The sequence below is a fragment of the Odontesthes bonariensis genome, chromosome 12 (genome assembly GCF_027942865.1).
Source record: "Odontesthes bonariensis isolate fOdoBon6 chromosome 12, fOdoBon6.hap1, whole genome shotgun sequence".
Classification (NCBI taxonomy): Eukaryota; Metazoa; Chordata; class Actinopteri; order Atheriniformes; family Atherinopsidae; genus Odontesthes; species Odontesthes bonariensis.
This window is the reverse complement of record NC_134517.1, coordinates 24,975,188-24,999,061: the sequence shown is the minus strand read 5'-3', so window position 1 is coordinate 24,999,061 and position 23,874 is coordinate 24,975,188. Positions and strand designations below refer to the sequence as shown.

The following is a 23,874-nucleotide window of genomic DNA, read 5'->3' as shown; positions in this document are numbered from 1 at the left end:
AAGAATGACTTGAGCTCCATCATTTTTTTCTATTTCACCTACACTTTTGTAAGAAAAAAAATGCTGCCTGTAGACATAAAGTGCATGACCAACTGTTCCAGGCACAGTCTTATCTGACTTCTTTCACAGCAAGACCTGGTCTTATGGATCAGAATATGTTATCCTTCAATGTACTGCAGTGGTAATGTTCCATTCGCCCTTTACACAAGCCTTAAATGTTACGGGTTTTAGAGGTGATTCGAAACATTTGCTACAGTTTTCAGAAGTGCCTTCAGAGTAGTACTACTGTACGTGGTAACCACATTCCACTAAGTTATTCTCTTGCTCATGCTTCCTCTTTCTTGATCCTTGTTGTAAAAGGTCATAAATGAATGTGGTGACACTATGGCAACGCCAAGAGCAAGATTCAGAAAGCAAGGAAAAGTAACAGACATTAGTGTCTATGTGCTTGTGGGTGACATGGTTTTAAAGAAAAGCAGAAACAAAGGAGCCCTATTAAAACATGATGTGATAAACAATTCTATAGAGGACAGACAACACAACATTTGAGCTTCAGTTTCATTAAAATATTTCTCTGCGTTGGTCATGATCTTCCAAAAGCATAAAATGTGACATGTAAGCATGAACTATACTACAAAAAGTACACATTCATCCAGTCAAAATCTCACAGTAGACTAGATGAGAAAAAAGAAAGAAATCAAACATGATGTGGGTTATTTTGGAGAGCTTCCTGTGTTAATCTGTGCCATAAACCGTCAGAGTGCAGCCAGATAGCGCAGGCCCCTAATGAACTTTTTCAAGGTCACAGGTTTGACAAAGATAATTAGGTGACATTTTGAGCACTTTCTTGTTGACTGTAACTTCCAGCGCGCTTTTACTTCCTCAACTATGAAGTTTTACCTGGCAAGTCTTAAATGAAATGTGGTTGATTATGATGGAGAGAAGTCTCAATACAAAGCACAAATTAATTTTCAATGAACATAAGATTTACAAATGTATGATGATTTAAGAGCAATTGTATATTAACATACTAAGTCTTTATTCTAAAAACATCAGCAAAAACAGGAAGATAAAAGAAAATAAGATCTATGTTTAAGATGTGTTGAAATAACCTAAAGCCAACAACGTTCAATTAAAAAAAGAAGATTACCTTCAATATCAGTAACATAGCACAACAGTGTAATGCTAGTTGACACAATGGAAATTATTTGTGAGGACTATTCAATCAAACAAAGCGAAATGCCTATATCAGCGAGTGATTAACATTTTGTATAGAGTTAAGATGCACTTTTTTGTGAAACATTAGCCAATACGTCTCAAATTCTATGCCCATCTCAGATATGATATATGCATTGATAAAAGTGTAATTTTACACTGGAAAGCCCATTTGAGGCAACACAAAATTTTGCCAATCAATCTACAATACCTTAAAATAAATTACACCTTTACAAATTACAATATACATATGTAAATATGTTTATTTCTTTGTTTGTTTATTGACACATTAGTTTGCAACAAGTATTGATACTTCTTCTCTTAGAATACATTTCAGGCCTCCAATTCCTACAAACTCACACTTACAGAGGACTATAAAATTCTCTCAAATAGTTGTATCTTTTTTTTTAACAATTTCTGTTGATACAACAATGGTAATTGTTATACTGTTGATATGAACTTAAATAATCTCAAATACTTTTTTTATTTTCTACTTCTACGTTCTTATTAATTTTTAATTTCTAATAGCAATGCACGCACAATTCCACAAGCAAAAAAGTCCAAATGCTTTTGGTATGCTTTTATTTCCTGTTTCTGGATCTTGTTTTTGGTTTTAGGGTTATCTGAAGCCCTGACATTTTTTTCTGGTTGAACAGAAACTTGTTTGGTCCACCATACTATCATGTTATTTCTGTATGCATTCACAATGTCACTGTGATATTTGTCACAATAAAAGCACAAGGAAGGCAGAAACAACAAAATAAAACATTTCCAAATAAATTTAGAATGAAAAACAGGTCAAAACCACCAGACAGCTTTTTTGGGGAATAAAGAAAAACCTTACCTTCTTTGCTCTACATTGATTAAATAAGTAGAAAATATGTCTTTGGCCCGTACCTTCATGTGATTGTTCAACAATTCCAATTCACAATAAGTAGCTTAAAATGAAGTCTTTGATTGTGCTACACTTGTCAACAGTACCATTCAACTACGAAGTTTCCGAGGGGATAATGATGGATAGCTGGATATTCCTCCATTCATTTTCATAATTTTCCCCTGTGATTGAGATTCTTCCCCTCTCAGTAACATGCTTTTACTGGAAGGTGTGCTCCCCACGGACTATGTGAGAGGAGAATTCATAGCGGTCTTTGCTCCGGTGACCGCAGATGTTGCACTCCAGTGGATCTCTGTATCCGTGGCAACCCATGTGGATTGTGTACATGACATGGTCCAGGAAGAGCACTCGACAGTGCTCACACTGGAAGGCTCGTAACTCATGGCCTTCTCGCCCAAACACCCGCACCCCTTCCTGATTCACAGGCCTCTCTGCGTTCATTCGCATTATCCCTGTTACCACGCCTGCCCCACTTCTGGGTGATGCATCTCTAATCCGCTCGCCTGAATACACCACAGCTGGACTGGCTTGAGGCCTAAGGCCAGGGTGGGCATTGCTGATGTGGTAGCTCTGCCTGTCCTGAGGGCTGCTGCGAGCTGAGTCAGCAGAGTCAGCACCACTGTTGCTGGGTGATTCCTCTTGTCCTGGCTGACGTAGTTTGTTTTGTCTGCTTAAGAGACTGGGGCCATTTGAGGTGGGGTGGCTTGGGTACTCATGGGTTTGAGGTGGCTGTAGTGGAAGTGTTTCACAATTCCCTGGACGTTCTGTTCGTTGGCCCAGTGGTAGGACATGGCGGTAGAGGGGGTTGACAATGGGCACTACTTCAGTCATAGACAGAGGAGGGCCATGATGGTGGAGCATGGGACGTAGGGTGTCTGATCCCAGGTATGTCATGGTATTGTTGATAGTCTGATCCATCATGTGGGCAGGTAGCAGCTCAGCATGCTTTTCATACTTTAGACCCATCTCATAGCCTATATCGGGATAGCTGTAGCGAGCCACCTTTTCACCTACAAATAATTAAAGTTGTACAAAGAAAATGAGTGATCGAAAAGGCAAGGCATATTTCAGATTGCATGTTACAAATCAATACACATCAATGGGTAACTCTTTTAACACTTTATCTACAAACTATAGGGACAAACAGTATGCACACATATGCGCACACATACACACAGTATGAATAGTGCTTTCCTTTCTAGCCTGTCAACCTTATGTCTTGCTGTTAATTCAAATCTTGCTTTTTTTTCCTTTTTCACAATTTGTACTTTATTTTCAAATCTAATGGGGTGGAAAGCCCCATCCATCTACTACTGCACTGTTTAACCCCTCTTGAACAGGGATGCGGTAAGCTGTTTTCTCTCGATAAGAACAATGGCAAAGTTACAGGTGTACCTAACCACAAAAACATTTCCTTGCTTTTCAGTCTTTTGTTTGCTGTAGCTTGCTAATTCTCTTGCTCTAATACTGCGGCAAATAAAAGAAAAGAAAAAAGAAATCTGAAAAAAACTCGAAGTAAGGCAGGGCTAAAATGATTCAATGGTATGATGCAACACTGTTAAGGAATGGATAATCAGCTTTAAACTGAATAATCACAAAACCTAAGAAATTAAAAAAGTCTACAGTGTTACCATTGTGATGGCTTGAAAGTAAAACCACTTTAAGCATTTATAATATAATGAAAATTAAACTAAATATGACTCAAATATGACTTAAAAAACTCAAATTAAACTGATTTGTAATAAAAATCTAATTATACAATACGTTAAAGTATTCATACTGGTCTTTTTCTGTGCTCTTTTTCCACAGTGAGTAAAACAAGTTGTTGTACGCCCATACTCACCTACAAATTTCTGAGGGGTGGTGCTTTTCCTCTTGCCTACATTGTGAAGTCTTTCAATAACAGGCGGGCGATCAAAGGTAGCCATGCTGTTGGCCTCCGCCAAGGGCCTGGCCTCTTTTGGAAAATCACCTTTAAGGGTCAAAAAGACAATTAGATAGAGCAATAATGGATTTGGCCCCCTTGTGGGAATTCACCCTTTCAAACTCAGGTCCTTTACCGGAGGCCTGGAACCTAAAGGGTTCTAAGCAGAATCTCACTGTCTATGCTGTTTCTAAGACTGTGCTCTTTGGAACGAAGATCTCTGATGTCATTCCTGAGATCTGCTCAAACCATTCTGCTGGTTTGTGGGTCATCGCCCCAAGTGGTCAGATTAACAGCCCTCACTTCCTACAGCTTTTTTGCTTCGCCTTTACCCTCTGTATTTTTTGAGTTTCTTGACCTCCTTCTTCTTGATGTTGCTGTCGCTTGGGATTGCTACATGCACCACCACTGCCTTCTTCTGTAGTTTGTTCACCACCACAATGTATAGTTGGTTAGCTACTGATATAATAACCTGGTCAAAAGAGGAGATGAAAGCCACTGATATCAAGACAAGAAAGCTTCTCACTATCCTCACAAGCCACTATCCTGGACAAAACAATAACAATCCAGGAATACATCAGGAAGATGGCCCTCAGTGACAAACTGCTAGGTGGATAACTCAGGCAGCTGAAACCCAGCGAGAGGGAGAAGAGGAGGAACCATTTTGGAAGGATAAATCTATGCATGGCATGTAACACTGACAAGATTTATCAATATCAGCCACTTCTTCAATCTATCAGTGGCTAGAAAAGGCTTGTCTAAAAGACAGTACAGAGGTGCTAATCATGGCAGCTCAAAAACAGGCCATGAGCACAAGAGTAATAGAGGCTGGGGTCTTACACATCAGACAGGAATAGGGTGAAGCCTGTGCAAAGAGGCAGGGTTTAAAATGGCATACATACATAAATAGAACTCCATCACCAAGTGGGCGGGAATAGTATGTAGGAACACCTGTGCTGAACATGGGTTGGAGGTCCCGAAGTCAAAGCTGGTGGTACCTCTAAAGGTGGTGGAGAATGATAGCGCTAAGATCCTGACGGACTTCCAGATCCAGACTGATAAACTGAAGGTAGCTAACCTACCAAACGGTGTGGTCACTGAGAAACTACAGAAGTAGGCAGTAGTGATAGATTTAGCAATCCCATGTAACAGCAAGATGAAGAAGAAGGAAAATGAGAAGCTTGAAAAATATCAAGGCTGAAAGAGGAAGTTGAAAAGATGTGGGAATTAAAGGTAACAGTGTTGCCAGTGGTAATCAGAGCATTTGGGCCCATGACCCTGAAACTGTGCGAGTGGCTCCAACAGATCCCAGGAACAAAATCAAAGATCTCTGTCCAGAAGAGCGCAGTCCTAACAACAAGCTAAGATACTACATAGAACGTTGGAGCTCCCAGGTCTCTGGTAGAGGACCTGAGCTTGAAAGGGGGACCCGTGCACGTGCCTTTATGTGTCTTAAAAGGCTTTTCCTCTGTGCTATCTGGCACTTGTGCTGCATTTTATGGTACTGTGTCTTAGTTTATGATACTGCTCATAGTTTAAATTGTTGTATTGACTTTTTACCTGTGTATGGGCCAGGGTTGGCAGTAGAATCCAAGCTGATACCCTGGAGATAACTGTGGCAACGCTCTTTGTGTTCTTCCAAGGAAGTGCGCTGTTTGTAACTCCGTCCACAGTAGTTGCACTTATGGGGTTTACCAACTAAAAGTAAAGACATTCAAGGGAAAACTGTCAATTTCAGTGAATGATGCACCGTAGGTAGCATCCAGTGCAGCAGTATTTGAGTAGTAAAGAGTAGTAAAAGCCTGTGAACAGCAGTACAAAAAAAGCAAAAGCAAACTTCTAAGATCATGGAGGTTCCTCTACTAGTGCAAGGATTCCACACAACTGTTGCCAGACTGAAACAAAGGTTGTGGGCGACATAGTGTTGCGCCATAAAGACTGCATTTCAAAACGCTTTGGTCTGTGAAACACGAAGCAAACTCCCACTGCTGCAGCACAGCATGAGTAAATAACAGAGTTGATAAAGCATCCCATAGTGGTGGTAGGAAACTAACTCCAAGTTACACTTCTATGGAGGTGGTGTGATTCATTGTGCCATTTCTCTTTTTATTCAAATCCTTCCTATCTAAACAAATGAAAACATAAACATATATCTTTTTCATTTACCTCAATGAAGTTATTTGCACATCTATCCTTCCACTCATCCACCGTGTCTTAACAGAAATTGAATAAATCAATAAGATGAACTTATTTAGAAGACAAATGTATGATTGGTATGTGACATGTCCTTGACATTATCTAATGACAAATTCAAAAATAAAAAAAAATATTTTTATGTGAGTTGACCTGTATTGAGCATGAGTCATGTGTCACATTCAGCATGAAGCAAAAATCATGCAAACACTGCTGAGGCAATAGTTCTGTGTCCTGTATTAGGGTACTCTCAAAACTAATGTAATGACTCATAAAGGGAGTCAGTGAGTAAACCGGAGGTCACATAAGCATACTACTGAGAACCAGACACCGTCACTTGCTGTGAAACATAAGAAATTCGCTGGCATAGATGTGACAGCTACTACTAGAAGATGATGTTCAGATAATCCAGTCAGCTTGTCACTGTGAGAACAGAGAAACCAAGCACGTTTCAGTCTGAGGCACGAAGGCTGAACCAAACACACACACATATTTTGGAGGTGGGTGATAGTTCACAAACTGACATCAGCACCCTTTCTCGCACAGAAGGGCACAATATGTTTGGTCCTGAAAAAAAACTTGCTCTTATCCAAAAGAAGTGAGTAAGATCTGAATATTCCCCTAACTATAAATGTTACATAATCTTTCCTGGACTATTGATAATACGTGTGTATGAAATAAAACCCACATGTTACAAAATGACAAAACTCGTCATGACCAATCTTACATCAGCAGGCACTTGTTTTTTTCCTCTGATGTATGTCATTCAGTACTTTTGTGGTCCATGAATAACACTGCAGGCAGAACTAGAAACTGGGGTTTATTATATATGTCAAAAGGTTTCTATATTATTAAAGTGTAGCTAGGTTACTGTGAAGCAACAATATTCATTCTGGGTAATGTAAGGTGTAATGTGACGTAGTGATTGAAATTATTCTCCTTGCTGCTTTCCAGCCATGAAACTCCAACAGTGGAGTACACAGCATTCACATTTGCATGATTAAGGTTGTTCTCAGGTTGCCCATATCTACATGCTCCCTCACATACACAAAAAAAAAAAGTGGAGTTCGTGATTTATTTATTCTATTTTCATATTTATATAACCACCCACACGCAACCTTGTGCAGATGTTGGATGGACCTGAAGAATCCACCTTTCAGCTGTTATTCTTATTCATGCAAATACTCCACACAGTGAACTCAGACTCACTTTGACTGATTGGATTTGGCTGATAAATGACAATGTGCTTGCATTTAGATCTTAGCATATGTAAAACTCCTCATCCCTGAAATCACGGTGTTCCCGCATGATTGTCTCACATTTGACTGTGCCTGGGTGACAAATGTAAACTTCCAGTGTAACACACAGTTTAACCATCTGCTTGTCTCTCACTCTTGTTTTCAGCTGTTTCTATGCTGAAGTTTTTTTTTTTCTTTCTGCTACAATTGTCTTCTTTGCCCAAGACCAGAGCTGAGAGGTTCGCAGCACTCCGAGACTGAGTGGTAAGTTCCTAGACATAACTAAGAATCTGGATTGATCAATGTGGACCTGGTTGATAGTGGATGACACATTGGGGAGAAAGACTATTAGATCTGCATTAAAAAATGTGACTACCAAAGAATGAAACAAACAAACTAAGAAATTACAGATTCACAAAATGTGTATTTGAACTCACGGGTCCAAAAACAAACTATCTCCCTGTTTAAAAAAATAATTGTGTATAAGTAACCCTCGTGGGGGCTTCACTGGCAGAAATTACGGTATTTTCTGAACTGAATTTCAAAAGCACAACAAAGGGGAGAGCCCATCCTCTGAGAGGAAAGTGGGTTAACAGTTGAGAGAGACAGCCAGCACTCGCCATGTGTTTCTCAACAGAAAGTTTCCTCAAGACAACCAACTCAGAAACAGCTTGTCCTTGAACCACAAGGCAGTCACAGCGATGTCTGTAGCATGCCCATGAAAAAAAAACATTTTTTCCAAGAACACAAGTCCCAAATCTGCATCTGCCTCTGAGTCACGCCGACTATGGCAGGAGAACATTTGAGAGGTTGCAACAACATGGGAAAATAGTGACGAGATTGTCTCAAAGGGAGACTGTGGTGATTAAGGACATACACAGAGCAGTGAAGGAGACTATTGCTGTTAAACAAGCTATTTGGAAAAAACGTTGCCGCATGGGCCTGTCTAAATATATAACTACAGCTTCTTCTTTTCTTATCTTTTAAGCCCTTCTAGTGATACAACAAAGTCCCTTTTGGGTAATAGACGTGGATGAGTAAAAAGGGAAGAGAAAAGGCTGAGGAAGAGGCTTACCAGCATGAGTGCGCAAATGACCAGTGAGGGCATCGCGGCGCCGGCAGGCGTAGCTGCAGAAGGGGCATTTGAAAGGTTTTTCACCCGTGTGCAGCTTGATGTGTCGCAGCAGGTTTCCCTTTTGCGTGAACGACACACCACACTGGTTGCACTGGAACGGCCTTTCACCTGAAGGAGGGGTGCACAGGAAGTGAGTACTTCACTCACCGTAGGTGATGGTTTTCAGAATCTATCAACAATTCTGCTGAGATCATTTTTCCTCTTCAACTGGACTAATGTACCATGTGTGTACCTTGTTTAAAAGTAACCACTGAGAGATGTTTTATATTTCTCAATTTGAACTCACGTGGTGTGCATGGAATACTTCTGGCAGGTGTGCACTAATGACAATTATGACAATAAAAAAATAAAAATAAATAAATACTGCAGTTAATTCTTTATTTTGGACAATAAATCCCTCCTCCATCTCTATAGTCATTACAAGAAATTAAAATATAATAGTATTTTTTTTACATATGAGTTCTGCATAGTCAGACATTTGAAAGACTGATTCTCCTGTGAGGAGGATGTATGTCATATTTATTCCTTATACATCCACAAATTGTAAAGATTCAAAATCATGCCGAAACAAACACCTTCGTATTACTGTCAGTGTATTATTCAAGGTGCTCATGCCTAAAGAGAAACATGATAATAATCATTTTGTTGGACTTTTATGAAGTGAATAGCATTCAAATGTTTGTTGTAATAACCACAATATTCTCAAACAAAAACTAGATTTCACTGAACCTGCATTCTCTGTTCATTCACTTCAGAGACCCACCTATGGCGATGTCAGTTCCCTGCAGGTAAGTATGCAGTGCATGTTCTTGGATGTATGTGTGCATCTGTCTGTCTCATGAAGTGGGCGTTACTTAGATTTTCTATCATGTGGGATAATGTCTCCTGTGTTAGTGGGAAATCTTTTGATCTGCTGCCAGTTAAAAAAATAGATATCTGATCCTAATGTGGTGACAACCTCAGCAGTCATGTCGTCAGTTGAAACAGGTTGCGGAAGATTCCTGGGATATTTTTTTCCTTGATAGTCATTCAAAGGCTAAACTGTTTTCTTTGTCTTAAAAAAATACAACAAAAAAACTCCACCCACTTTTGAGGGAAACAAATTATATCTGACTCACTGTCTTGGTTAGAAAAAGTCAACTCCTTAGTAGTATGTCAATGCCTGAAGATGTTCAAAAAGATGTCTGAAATACGAGACATGTCTTCATTACATGCTCATGATGACATTTGGAAATACATTGTCTTTACCATTCGGTTGTCGATTTCCTGCATCAGCTGATGCATTTGGTCCTGATAAACCGTTCTGTCCATCGCTTGGGCTGCCTGTCATAGATTCTTCCAATGTTGCTCCTTCATTCCCAGTTTGGTCAATTTCTTCAGGTGCCGGGCTGCTGTTGTCAGCTTCTTCTGCTATGTCTTGTTCTTGTTTAATTGTCAGCTCTGCAAAACGGAATATATGACTCTCCTGACATGCTCGCTTTACAGTTTCAATGACTGGCCTTGTATTGCATGGCTATGTCATTTACACTAGAGTAAACTGGTCTGTGCTGCTTTCCAATGGGTGGAATTTACCGAAACTAAAGTGATTGGTTAAGGCAGGAGGGGTGAGAATCCTCTGTGGAAGTGACCTGGAGTATAAAGGCTTCAGACAATCTGTGCTGGTTTCACCTGAAGTAGAATAAACCAGGGTTGCAGAGAAAAAAGAGATAAAATATTTGCAATAAAATGTATGTAAGTGTGGAAGCTTGACTAGAAAACAGGATCCGGATGGATTGACACAGTGATGAGTAGACACTGTGAGAGTAATAAACAGGCTGGTCTGGTTTCTGGCTGTCCCTGGGGAGAAAAGGAGTGCCAGAGGCCCATCGTTGGCTGCTGCTGACTAGCAATGGGAGCCTGGTTGGATGACAAGGGCAAAAGATTGTGCAATAGTGTGTGTGTGTGTGTGTGTGTGTGTGTAAGACAGAGAGCATAAGTGTGTGTGGAGGAGGCAGGTGACAGGAAAAGTACCTCTGCTACAGTCTCTGCTTATCAGTCACCATTACTGGGTAATGATAGCGAAAAAAAAATCTTTCAAGAGAAAACAATTTATTGGCAGCAGATATGGCTACACTTAATTTAGTTGTAAAACTCATACAACCTGGTACATTAGTTAACCTGCTTTTTTTCCCTAACCTTTATTTTACGTGTTGTTTTAACTGATCAAACACTATTATATTTTTCGGCTTTATATCTAAACAATAAAAACCGCAAAACAACACTACGGTATTACTTCTAAATGCTTTGCTTGGTCTTACTTGTGATTAAACAATCCTATAGGGACCTACGCATTAAAACCAACATGACAAACCAAAAGAAAAATTAACCGTCTGACAAAATGCATGCAGTGACCAACCAGAGTGATCGATAAATCTTTGGTTATAACACATTTGGTCTTTGTAAATGTATCATTTCCATCAGTATCAAAATGCTGCTATGCATTACATGGGGATAATTGTGTTTTTGCTGTTTGAATTTTGCTTTTTGTAAAGTCCCCTGAGACACAAAGGTGATTGTGTGTTGTGTAATAAAACTTGACCTGATCTATTCTCTGCAGCAAATTTGGGTATCAGGCGTAAGGTTTTTTTTTTATCTTACAACAATAAAAATGTTGTTAATGTGTTCACAGGAACGTGAAAGTGGCTTTATATGGAGTAACACACACACACACACTCACACACACAAACCCTGTGGACACTCTCCGAGCACAACTCACTGATCCTGATGATCCTGTTTTGGGATTTACTGGGGCAATAAGTGTGAGCTTACATGGCTGTTGTTTCACTAAATCCTTACACTTCATTGAATCTATCAACTGTCCTCTTACACTTTGGAGCAGAATTTCAAAGCCCAACAAAAAAAAAGTAAAAAAAGTAGAAATTCAGCCATTTATTTTGATAGACTTAAGATGTAGATCTTGTAATAGAAATTGTATTCTCATAGCTTCAACTGTATGTTTCTGAAGTACAGACAAACTCTTATCCCAATACCCATGTTGAAATCAAGACTCGTCTTCGCCAGCTGTATCCTGGCAACACGGAACAGACCTGAACGTCCTTGCTATTCAGCTCTGTGCATCTTTACATCTGTCTCTCCATTGTGGCAGAGCGGAATTCACAGAGTGGTCAGATGAGGATATGCTTGAATATCGGCTGCGATGACAAAAGCAGCAGGAAAAATGATTGCATAGTTCTACTCCTCTTCTACATATAGCATGGTACAGTATGGGATTTATCAGAGTTTCTAATAATCCATAGAAAAAAACGAACATGATGATTGAGGGGTTGACTGACATCAGTAAAACATTTTGGAGAAGGCATTCTGTTACCATGGCCATCCAATCAGTCATCTGGACTAAAAGCTGTAATTTTGTTCCTCTTATTATTCAATTGAATGTTCAAGCTTGCACATTTGACAAAGCAATTTTAGCACTTGTGCTAAACATCTATAGACAATGTGATGCAGCTGTTGTAACAAAGCCTCAAATAGCAAATCATGCTAGGCATCATCCAGAATGGAAACATTACTGTGAAAACCATTCCCCAGCCCAGCACTTCATCTCTCGAAAACTTGTGGGACAAAGCTTCCCTTTTTCTTACTCAACTGCCCCATATCACTTGGTTTCCTCTTTTTTGTTTTTAAGTTGCTACTTCATAGTGATATTGCACAAGAGTGTTTGTGTAGAGTTTTTTTGCACAATACTTTTTCAAACATATACACACACAAGGTAACATGCAAGGTCCATGATGAACTATCAGGGGTAACTGCCCTCTGATACACTGATTTTGAGTTGTAACTGGTTTAAGGAGAATACAGCAAAGCAGCAAGACGGAATAATAAGAGTGATATATTTGTAGAAAGGTTACAATAAAAAATATTAAGAATTAACAGTGTATGTGCATAGTGCTGTTGCTCTTACAGTAATGGGTTTACATTTGTTGAGCACTCACCACTGGGAGATGTAGGACCTTGAGGAACTGTCTGTCCATTAGATGCTGACATATCCGCCAACATTCTCGAGTTCTCCTTACCGGGAGAGCATTGGCCGTTACCTGGGAGACACAGAAACACAGCAGTCTTCACCGTGCTGTAAAAAAATCTCACTGTTTTATGTTTCTGATGTTAAATATCAAACCGAATCCTGAGGAACATTTAAAAAAATGGGCAAAACAAAAGCCAGGTTAATATGAAGGATATGAAAGCCCTAAGCAAGCATTCTATATTATATACACAATGAAAAACATAAGCCTTGTGAGATGTCTTTCCTTCTCATTAAGTCTTTGTTCATTCTCAGATCCCCCTTCAAGCGGAAAGAGGATGATAAGTATGGAGGATAACGTCCGAATGCAGGGTGTCACTAACTGTCTTTATGACCCTTTGGGATCCTGATGTCCAGCAAATGTAGATCAGATTGCATCCTCTCAGCACTCTGTACTGAACCCAGGTTATGGATAGCCCAGTGTCCACTCAGAGGGAGAGCAAACCAATCCCTTATCCCCTTACACTGCGGCCCCATCAGGGTCACTAGAACAATATAGTGGCAACAGGCGAACACTCCCTCTGACCCAGGTGTCAGATCCCTTAGGAGCTGCAGTAGGTCATTATTTACTCCCAGCAAGATACTAAGATTTTACTGACTACTGTGAAAAACTGTTGTCAATTCTGTGATATGACCAGACCGCCTAATGCTTTACAGCTGCAGCAAAGGAAGCAAAAATCAAAGGACAGCATCACATGTTACATCTGAGGGGATGCCTTGTAACACGTTCTTGGTGCACATGTCTGAAATGATCCATCATACATGAAAAAGAAACCAAGATCAGATCTTCACAGGCTTGACAGCTCATATTCATTTGACAACCTCTTCTGTAGTTTTGTTTCACTGCAGTGGCAGCCTCACTGAGTGGGGCTTACCGGGAGACAATGTCCATGACACAATCCCTGGGCCTGGGGTCAGGTTGCACAGGTTGTGGTTGGAGGAAATCTCAGGTGACCAAAAGTGGCTATCCCTTGGCAATGCTGTTCTAGAGACAGAAGTGGCCCAGATTTGTCATAAAGGATTTTTTCCGTTAGCATCCTGTGACAGATGCTGACAGATGCCCAGCTGCACCATAGTTAGGCATACTCAAGCTTAACCTAATAGTTTTGCAATGTCAGAGTTTAGCATGCCAAGGCAAGGATCCACGACTAAAGATTTCAACGCAGTATCAGTGCTTTAAAAATTGAAAGGATAAGAAAAAATCCCTTCACACGATTTAATGTAGTTCAAAATGTAAATATCCTGGTCTTAAGGTGACCATTAGAAATCGAAGGAATATGTACTGTTTTTTTGCTAAAAAAGCTCAGAGCCAAAAGCTTAAGCTTTGATAGATTGAATCTAAGGTTTGCGTTGGTGTTAGTTTTGCAGTCGCTGAGTCAAACCTATATGAACAGTAAGATCAGAATATCAATCAGATATGACTTGCTGGGGAAAAGGTACTTTGAGTAATGCACCAAATTGGGATGATTTAATGAGGTAGTGAATGGAAAGGAACAAATGTGTTCACATGAAACTTGTAGGTGTCATTATTGCTGACTTATTACTGAAACCAAACGAGTGCATGTATAGCCTCTTGCGTCCAGTCATCCACTCAAGAATCAATGGCAAACAAAGTTTCTGATCCTACATCTTATTTAAAAGAAATCACATGCAATCCAAGGTGTATCTATGCTAAGGAACGTCCCACTATGAAAGTAAACAAATGTAAACCACGTCCATGCCGCACGTGCCTGCTTGTGATAGCAGAAAAGATGAATGGAAAAAGGCTCAAAGCCACCAACAACACAGCATGTGCAGTGACAAGGGCGTCCATTCCGCCTTGCTCGAAACGCATGCAACATGGGAACTGTTTTTGCGTGTGAAACCTTGACACAAACACCACACCTGACTAAAAAAAGAACAGAAAAAATACGAAGAGTCTTTATGTAGTTTTATTACGCAACTGTTTCAGAAATGTGCTATTAATTTCCCAGCCAAGCATGCGCTAGTGGTGTTCTTTTGTAGCACAATATTTTTGTGTACTAGGGTCGACCCATATGTTAAACCTGCTACACTTCACCTCAAAATGTGACCACTCATTAAACAGGTCATATTATGCACTTTGGGTTTTTCCCTTCACTTCTGTGACAAATGTCGCTTTTGTGCACGTAAAATACCTGCTGAGTTTCGAAGTCCACACAGAGGGAATTCTTCTCTCCTTCAGGAGTTATTCCCCTGCTGGCAGTTCTTTCTTAACTTAATGACACATGTAACACATGCCCGCTTCGTGCCAAATTTGTTCTTTGTCAAGTCTTAGAATGAGCAGCAGTCTGGTACGCTACCATTTTTGGAACAATCAGCTGACCAGTCAGAATGGGTTTGGCCCGTGAGGAATGATTGTAGTTCTTTGAAGATGAACTACATCATGTTAAATATCACTGCTATAATATTTCCTATATTTGTTCGGCGGCTTGGGAATGACTTTTTTTCATAACCTTAAACTGGTGTTGTGATGCAGTTTATCATTTAGTGTCACGTAACAGTGCAATTACGATTGGTAAATGGTTATATGTAAGATACTCCAAAACAGGAGCAAGGGTGAGAAATAATGATTTTGTCCGAAACAGCGACATGTGCATGAGTAATTCCTCTCAGAATCAGAATGACAAAACATGTGAAAAAGCAAACATGAGACTGTGAGATAATCTGTGTTATAAATGATCATTTTTAACATGAGAAAGTAGAGATAAAGAGGTGTGTGAAAAAGTATGACTCTTAGCGAACAAAACAATTGTCAAAAGAGAGTGATGGGACTTTGGAAAAACAGCATAAGAACTTAATAAAACAAAACTTATATCGGCAGCAATCAAGGGTCTTGCAAAAAAAAAACAACAGTGTTCAAATCCAGTCATTTCAACTTAAAGCAAGATTGATCTGTTTTTTTCCTTTCTGTTCTCCTTTATGTTTCATACTACACTTGTAAGGCGATCAGAAATTGAAACCAAAAATGGTGAGTCTCATAAAAATATGTACAACTTCAGGCTGAATGTCTCATACTACTACTCTGACTCACAAATGCTATTACAGTTAGTTACATGAAGACCAGACGAACATATGACTTTACACTCTGGTGAACGTGCACAAATTTGATTAAATACATACTTTTCTTCTTGCAGTCTTTATCTTATTTTGCATCCAGTTTGCATCCAGTGTCACAATGGTGCTGTTAGTTAGATTTGCTTCTACCTACCAGCCACATGTGAGAGTTGAATGTTGCACAATAGATGTACTCCAAAACTGCATTTTCCCATAATCTCCATAATCTTGAGTATTTTATTTTTGTGCAGCTTCTTTTACAAGAAATTTCACAAGAAAATATTGGACTTTTTGCTCCAGAGCGTTTTTTTTATTACTGATTTGAACTATAAGAGACTACCCAAGAACATGCGTGCAAGTGGAGTTTTAATTGACACATTAAATTGACTGATTACAAAAAAATACTGCCAAATATCATGATAATTGTTCACGTTCTATTTCAATGCAAAATGCATTGTTGTTTTTATGATCGTTGCTTCTCAAATGTAAGAATTCCCAGACTTTCTCCCAGTTTAAATAATCAACCCATCAACATGATGATCTAGAGGGAATTGACAAACTAGCCAAAATATGCCATCTCACTAATCCAAAAGCAGCAAGCTGCTTATTTACCCATTCAAACTTTAGTAATAGCAATCCAATAATAAAATACATAACACTATAGCAGTCAAATGATCCCCATTTCTTGATTGAAGTTTTCCACTAGTATAATTCATATTGTGTGGCAAATAAATGCAGGGCAATGCAATGCTCCCACCATCTTTTGTATCTAGTGTGGCTATAAATGTGACACATCAGCCTCAGCCTTTAAATGGACTTTAAATGGATAAAAACTTCAGTTCCCTATGACGTCGTCTTCCAGATTCAGATCTTTGTCGTATAATATTTGAAAATTGTGGTAATTTAACAGTGTTGCTTGATTTCACTGATAATTAGCTGCCCAAGCAGAGCCTGGAATCTACCCACTCATCATGAAAGTGCCCCGGTTTTTCTTTCCATTCAGCAGAGATACAATACAATTGTCCTGTTTGGCAACACTGCTCAAAAACACTTGTTTGAGCACGATAATGTCTATGTGCAGTTTCAAGGTGGAGATGCACAAATTGTACATGTGAGGAGGAATTTGTCCTGATAATATCTTTGCATTGATTTTGCATACACAGCCGCATTGACGCCGACTCAGAATTTAGTCTGAGCAAACTTTAGCGCATTTTAAACAGTTTCACCCTCGTTTTTGAGATACACCAATTGTTGTTATTACCTTTCATAAGTAAAAAGAGTGAATGTGAAAGAGGCAGCAGTAATATTGCACATTTTGTATATGTTAGCATATTAAAGAGTACATTGTTTCATGATAATCAACAGAAAAGTTCATTTGCGAGGGTGGATTGTAGGATTTAGCGTAGTCGGGTATAAATGTACATATGTGGAAAGTATAGTGTGTCACAACAGGTAAGAGTGCTTGACCTACATTTTCAGACACAGTCAGCATAGCCTAACCAGTGCACTGAGGATATAAAAGACATGGGAGAGGATGTGAAGTGTTGTATTCCTTAAAACACAAGTTTTCTGCAGAGTCATGTTCACAAAATATACTGTCATTTGTTCCAAACAAATCATTTCATAAGCGACCCACAGATGGACAGAGAGGAAGAGGCTCCTTTTCTCCTTCCACCTCCACCCTTAGCCCGCCTGCCAAGTGTTCCTACAAACACAAACCCCCAATGGAGACTTAAAAGTCCCCACTGATGTCATCAACAATATGCTACCTGTTTTGAAATACGCACACAAATGCAAGAGACAAGGGGGGCAGGGAAGAAATTCTCGAGACCTACCCAAAGGAAACCAGCAAAGGGCAATGGAGCACCACAAAGTACATATCCAGTATATGCTGCATTCAACAGGATGTTGCTAATGCATCATTTTCTCTACCTTTAAGGGGTGAACAGGAAAAAGCCTGCACTTAGGGGAAAATCCCTTAAAATGTTTATCATGTTGTCATTGCAAATATCTCTTTCTTTTCTTTCTTTCTTTCATTTTTTTTAATTTTTTTTTTTTTTGCAACAGCATAGTGTTATAATCCTGGAAGAGATGTAAAAGCCAATGGAAAAAATGTCAATAAAGTTATAACACAAAGGTTTAATATACATTTTCTTGGTAATTGGTACAATAAAACACACATTCCATTATACAGTATGCGTATATACTTGTTTAAAAAGTGCCACGTGCAAGCGATTTTGTGGACTTACTTGCAGAATAGTCTTCGGTCGTCTCCATCTCAAGTTATTTGGGAGTGCTGCAAGAACAAAAAAAATATCACAGCTAACTTTGAAGACTTCAACATATATAATTCATATGATTTTGCCGATATGTATTTGTGTTGATTCTTATCTTGCTAAAAAAATGTGTACATTAATGATAATCTGATTGACGATCAAGTAACATCTTCATTTGTCTAGAATGCTGATATAATCGGAATTCATAGCCACAACGTAGCTCTACGAGTCTACTGCACATATGTGCATTATAGCGACGGTACGTCTGTGCACTTTTCTATTTAGAGAAGTAGTGCTATAAATTTAGCAAGCTGCCCTCTATTTCAAATGTGTGAACAGACATGTTTTAGTTTCACATTCTCGGTTTAAAAAATAGGGTACTCTCTAAAATAGCCATTACCTTAATACTTTGATGTTCCCTCTCATTTTCTTACAAAAACTTTAAATATATATAGTAAATGGTACTGGCTCAACCACCTTTGGGATAAAGTGATGCCTCAGGTTACTCAAACATGAACAATTGAAAATAAAAGAAGTAAAAATATACACTAGTAACAACACTTTTGTTTTGGGATTCTTACATTAAACTACATAACCCATTTTCCTTACTTACACTCTGATGCTTTGTGTAAAAAACATAGCCAGTACACCGAGAAATTGTCATTGTGAATAATATTGCTAAAAAAGACGGCATTCAACAACGTTTAGACAACTTAGATATGCAGCTGAGCAGCTTTTAAAACTTCATCTGGGTTTTGCATTTACAAACTGACTATGGAACATATCATGGCTGTCACAGGTACCTGTGAAGCTGTAGATCTATTATATGACTTGAAAGCTATTTTGTTAGCTAATTTGGTTTGTTTTGCGTTTTGAAAAAATGATGACATATTTTTATGGGGCACATGATTTGTTTATATATTCATGTATATATGTATATATCTATATATTATAATTTTAAAAAGATCATTCCAACAGAAAGAGGGCAGTTTCTCTAATAGAATGAAACCAGACTGCAAATCTGCATTGTATCATACTATTGTTACAGGGTTCCTCGAAGAAGTCAACATTTAAATCCTTTCAATAGCAGAAAAATACATGCAAGGCAACTACAAAATGATCAACATCCTATCTCATTTTCTCCTTTTTATCTAGTGTTCTTATTTTGGTTTACTGTTTGAAAAAAGAAATGACGAACATCAGCCAGGCTTCCAGTTTTCTTTATGGTTTGAGCTCTAAATTAAGTCGGTCCTATGGGGGAAACTCTACAGTCAAAACATCAAGCTGACGAACAACATGTTTCAAATTCTGGTTATTCCAACATGGACGTGTTATCTCACTAAACACGCTCAAAGACTAAACCAAGGGAAAAAGTAACATGCAATAAAAGGATTCAAATAATTACCTTCAAGTGTCTCCCTTGTGCAATGTGTGTTGGTAATTTCAGTCAAGGACGGAGGGAGGGGGGTGGTGAGCTGTCTCCACCTCCCTTTGAAGAAACAAACAAACAAAAAAGTAAATGTTTTCGTCCAGTGAGCTCTCACTATGAAAAAAAAAAGTTCTCTTTTTTTACATCAGCAGGTATCCGTAACAGTGCAATGAAAACACTGCACATGAGCAAGTTCGAAAAGACAGACTAAAGTTGAGGAGGTGCGCATCTACAGTGCCCTACAGGTGACTCGCGCTGTGCGAAAGTGTCTTGTGCGCGACCCCCCGTCGAGTTTTCCACTTTAAAAGCGACACCGACGCCGTCCCATCGAGATGTGCCCTCGCTTAATCTGAACTTCCAGTTCATTCAAAGTCAGGCACCTATGAACTGCATGTCGCACGGCGAGCGTTTGTAGTAGGAACAAAGAGAGGGAAGACTCGACAAGTTGGTAAGGGAAAGAAAGAGAGGGATGGATCAAACTGGATCCACCGGTTCCTAAGGAATTAACCATAGCGACAGGGAGCAGCCAAACTATTTTCAACAACCAAAGGGACTGGAAATCCGTCGGTAGGCAGTGCTGAGAAGCTTATGTGGAGATGTGACTCAAGGTCGAACCGGTAGAGCCTCACACACTTTTACTGCCCCTGCAGAAAATGGCAATAATGTGGTGTGGTGGACAGTTAAACGAATGAACAAACGAATGACAATCACCACGTTCAGATACGACCACCTAAGCAACCCTAACCGTCCCATCAATGGAAATCAGGAATTTAAACAAATATACACCTATTTAAATAAATATACACCTATTTTTGTTGATGTAGGCTATAGGCCTACATACTTTTAAGACTACTTCCTAGTTAAGTCAAAGCGATAGTTTTAGGAAACCCTTTTTTTTTTTTTTTTTTTTTTTTAGCCACACAACTCTTCATTTCAACTCTAAACTGTGTGAATGAGCGAGAATAAGGTGATGTTAGAGCGAGTTTAGCAGTGAGGAGGGAGTCCATTTACCTGCAAGTAAGCGCATCTCTCAACCAACCATCAGAGACAAAAAAAAAAAAAAAAAACGTGAAGCGAGTTTGGTGGCTATTTTGGCAACGCGCAGTGTTTCTCGTGTAAAGTGATTTTTTTTTTTTTTTTTTTAGATGGCTGTGATGGCTGCATGGCTCAGAGCTGACTGACAGCTGCAATTCAACAGGTTATCCGATCGCCACATGCTACAGTAGAGCCCGTCTGGTTTTCCACTCATCAGACAGACGCACCTTGTCTGCCTTTGGTGCAGACATGCGCCCCCAGCAGCTCTGAAGCGGAGAAAAATTCTTAGTCGAAAGAAATTGAAATTGACAGTACAGCAGATGGACTAGATATAACGTGAAAACGATACCCGTAATTAGGTGTCTCTCGCTCTGCTTTCATTTACCTTATACACGTAGGAGTTTATATAATCCCACGAACTTGCACACTGATCCAGACTGCATGTCTCGGCTTGGAATTGGGTTCATTCTTGTCCGACATGCATCACGTAGCGTGGACTGAAAGGTAGTTGGTCCCGCAGCAGCAGCAGCAGCGGCGGCGGCAGCAGCAAAAGCAACAGTTGTTATAAATCCACCGCTGACTTCCTCCTCCATCTCCTCAGAGCGCGGCAGCAGACGAGAGGGAAGACTACCCGCACGAGTTGCTATTCTGGGAAACTGGTCTGACACAGAGAAACGGATCACACTGTGTGGACAGCCTGCCTCTCTGCTCGGCGATCGATTAGGTTACATGGGGCCTCTTATCTGAACCACTGTATATCCCTGAGGCTTTCAAACATTTAAATGATAAAGTCCAATGGAGATTTAACCCCAGAACACAATGATATATCAAACTGGCTACATGAATTTTAAATTTTGGCAAAAAATATCTACAAAACAAAAGCCCAGACGATACAGGATATTTGAAGGTGGTAATACCAAAACAGAGTTAAATACATAGATTTGAATACATAAATGAATAAAAACAACATCTGGGGATGTATGATTACTATGATATGCATATGTATTTATGTAATTACATGTGCAATGATCTTTGCAGACAAAGTAAGAGGCAGCAGTATGTCTCACAGTCCACAACAACAGAATGCAAAGGTTAAAGGGTAAAAAGCAACACCTCATCTTGTGTCAAAAGACTATGATGATGATGATGATGATGATGATACACCGTTTCAAATATTTACCTGGCACAAATGATGAAGAATTATGTGACACTGTTGGGGTAGGAGCAGGCTGGACATCACTGTGTGGTTTGTGGACTTAATGTCTTGAGATTTCGAGTTCAGCATTTTGGCCATTGCCATTTTGCTGTCGCTTTGAGAGTAGATGCTAAAAACAAGTCATTTACCTGAAAACCATGGAAACTGCACAACTTGTGAATCACAAGGTAGGTCTGCTGTAAAGCATACCCTGTTTTCTATATTTCACTCTTAAAGTAATTAGGAAAGCAGTTTGGCTTTGTTGCAGATCAAGAGAAAATAAGATTTTTATTGAAGAAGCTGTTTACAACCACAGAACATATAGTGTGTGTGTGTGTGTGTGTATATACATATACGTATACACACATATAACGATCAGCAAATATTCAAAATATGAAAGTAAAAAAAGAAAGTGAGACACAGTTTATTAGTTCATCATGAATTTGTTGCAGCATGTCTCATAAGTCGGTCTACGTTTACCATTTAGTAGCATCTAACATTTAACAACAGCCCGTAAATGTCAGAGAACTGAGGAGACCAGTCGCTGGGCCTTTGGGAGTTATTCCATTATTGACTGATGGACGATTCTAGCTGCTCAACATCCCTTGGTCTTTTGTTGTCATAAATACATTTTTCACGTGCCAAATATTTTTAGTTGGTGAAAGCTCTGAATTGTAGGCAGGCCACACCAGCACCTGGACTCTTCTACTACGAAGCCATACTGTTGTAATAGATGCAGTGTGTGGTTTTTAGCATTGTCTTGCAGAAATGTGCAAGGCTTTCATTATAAAATAAATGTTGTCTGGGTGGGAGTATATGTTGCTATAAAACCTATATCTACCTTTCAGCACTGATGGTACATCTCCAGATGTCTAGGTTCGCAGTTCCATATTCACTAATAAACAAAGCACAGTTAACAAGTTGGATGCTCCGTCTCTCCTTTAGTCCAGAGGACAAGACGTCAATAATTTAAAAAAAAGAATTTCAAACTGATTTGTCTGGCCACAGAACGGTTTACCACTTTGCAACTGTTCTTTTTAAGTTAGTTTTGGCTCAGAGGAGACAACAGCATTTCTGGATCATATTCAGATGTGGCTTAGCCTTTGCATGATAGAGCTTTGACCTGTATTTGTTGATGGCAACAATGATTTCTGGAAATTTTCCTGAGCCCATGCAGTGCTTCCTGGGGGCCTACAGATCAGGGGAATCATGTATGGATGTTCGGCCAAGTCCTTCACAAACAGAGAGAGTCTGAAGTGTCTCTGAATCTTTTTATAACATCATATAGTGTAGATAATGTAATATTCAATGTCTTTGGAATTTTATATTGAGGAACATTATTCTGAAATTGCTCCCACCATCCAAAAGCATGCATGTTAGGTTAATACGTGTTTCTAAATTGTCCCTAGGAGTGAGTGTGAGCTGTGTGTGTGTGGTTGTTCGTCTCATTTGTCTCTGTGTGGCCCTGTGATGGACTGACAACCTGTCCAGGGTGTACCCTGCCTCTTTCCCAGTGACAGCTGGGATAGGCTTCTCCCCCCACCACCCTACAGTTGGATTAAGCGAGTATAGAAGATGGATGGATGGATGGATGGATGGATAGATGTTTGGGTCCATTTGTGTTCTCGTAAAAAATAGCTGTTTTAAATCAGGATGAAATTATTCTGAGTGACCATGTCTATCCAATGACAAAATCTATCAAACATTTTAGTCATTATGGGAGTGGTCATTTCCATTGTTGATGTGAGTCACTGAATAGTTAGATGAGAATGAAAGAAAAATGTGAATAATTTATTATGGCCTTCATTTTTATTCTATGTGGCTTGCTAATACCTCCCATTATTATAATCACCACATCTTAACAAATGAGGGATCATCTTATGGAAGAATGATGTTTTTAATTTGTTCAATAAAGTTTCACAGACTTCACTTTATGCCACATCCTATCTGAGCTACTCTTGTAACATGTGGGGACTTCGCAAAACATGCCCATGTGACTAATGCATGCGGATGCAACCAATAACCATTAAAAAAATATGCAACCTCAAAGGGCTGCCAGAGCAACTGAATATGAAGGTTAAAAATAGCATCAGTGAGGAAAACTGTCTGGTCGTAAAAAATAAAGGAAATAAACATTATAGCCCTAACCATTATTGCTTTGTCATTATAACCTGGTAGTTTTAATT

General features: G+C 39.3%; 1 protein-coding gene across 3 annotated transcripts; it reads right to left on the bottom strand.

Moving 5' to 3' along the window:
- Window positions 1–1,364: 1,364 nt before the first annotated feature.
- Window positions 1,365–21,138, bottom strand: ikzf2 (IKAROS family zinc finger 2). 3 transcript variants are annotated; one of them, XM_075479842.1, is made up of 9 exons: window positions 20,879–21,138; window positions 19,435–19,518; window positions 18,003–18,049; window positions 12,590–12,691; window positions 9,849–10,040; window positions 8,541–8,708; window positions 5,595–5,732; window positions 3,954–4,082; window positions 1,365–3,120 (listed from the first exon to the last, which is right to left on the bottom strand). In XM_075479842.1, the coding sequence occupies exons 3-9, from the start codon at window positions 18,028–18,030 to the stop codon at window positions 2,309–2,311; spliced, it is 1,569 nt and encodes a 522-aa protein (XP_075335957.1). In that variant the 5' UTR covers window positions 18,031–18,049; window positions 19,435–19,518; window positions 20,879–21,138; the 3' UTR covers window positions 1,365–2,308. The 3 variants fall into 3 exon arrangements, with proteins under 3 accessions (XP_075335957.1, XP_075335958.1, XP_075335959.1); XM_075479843.1 differs by lacking the exon at window positions 20,879–21,138 and adding an exon at window positions 19,702–19,909; XM_075479844.1 differs by lacking the exons at window positions 9,849–10,040; window positions 20,879–21,138 and having other exon boundaries at window positions 19,435–19,915.
- Between the last annotated feature and the right edge of the window lie 2,736 nt (window positions 21,139–23,874).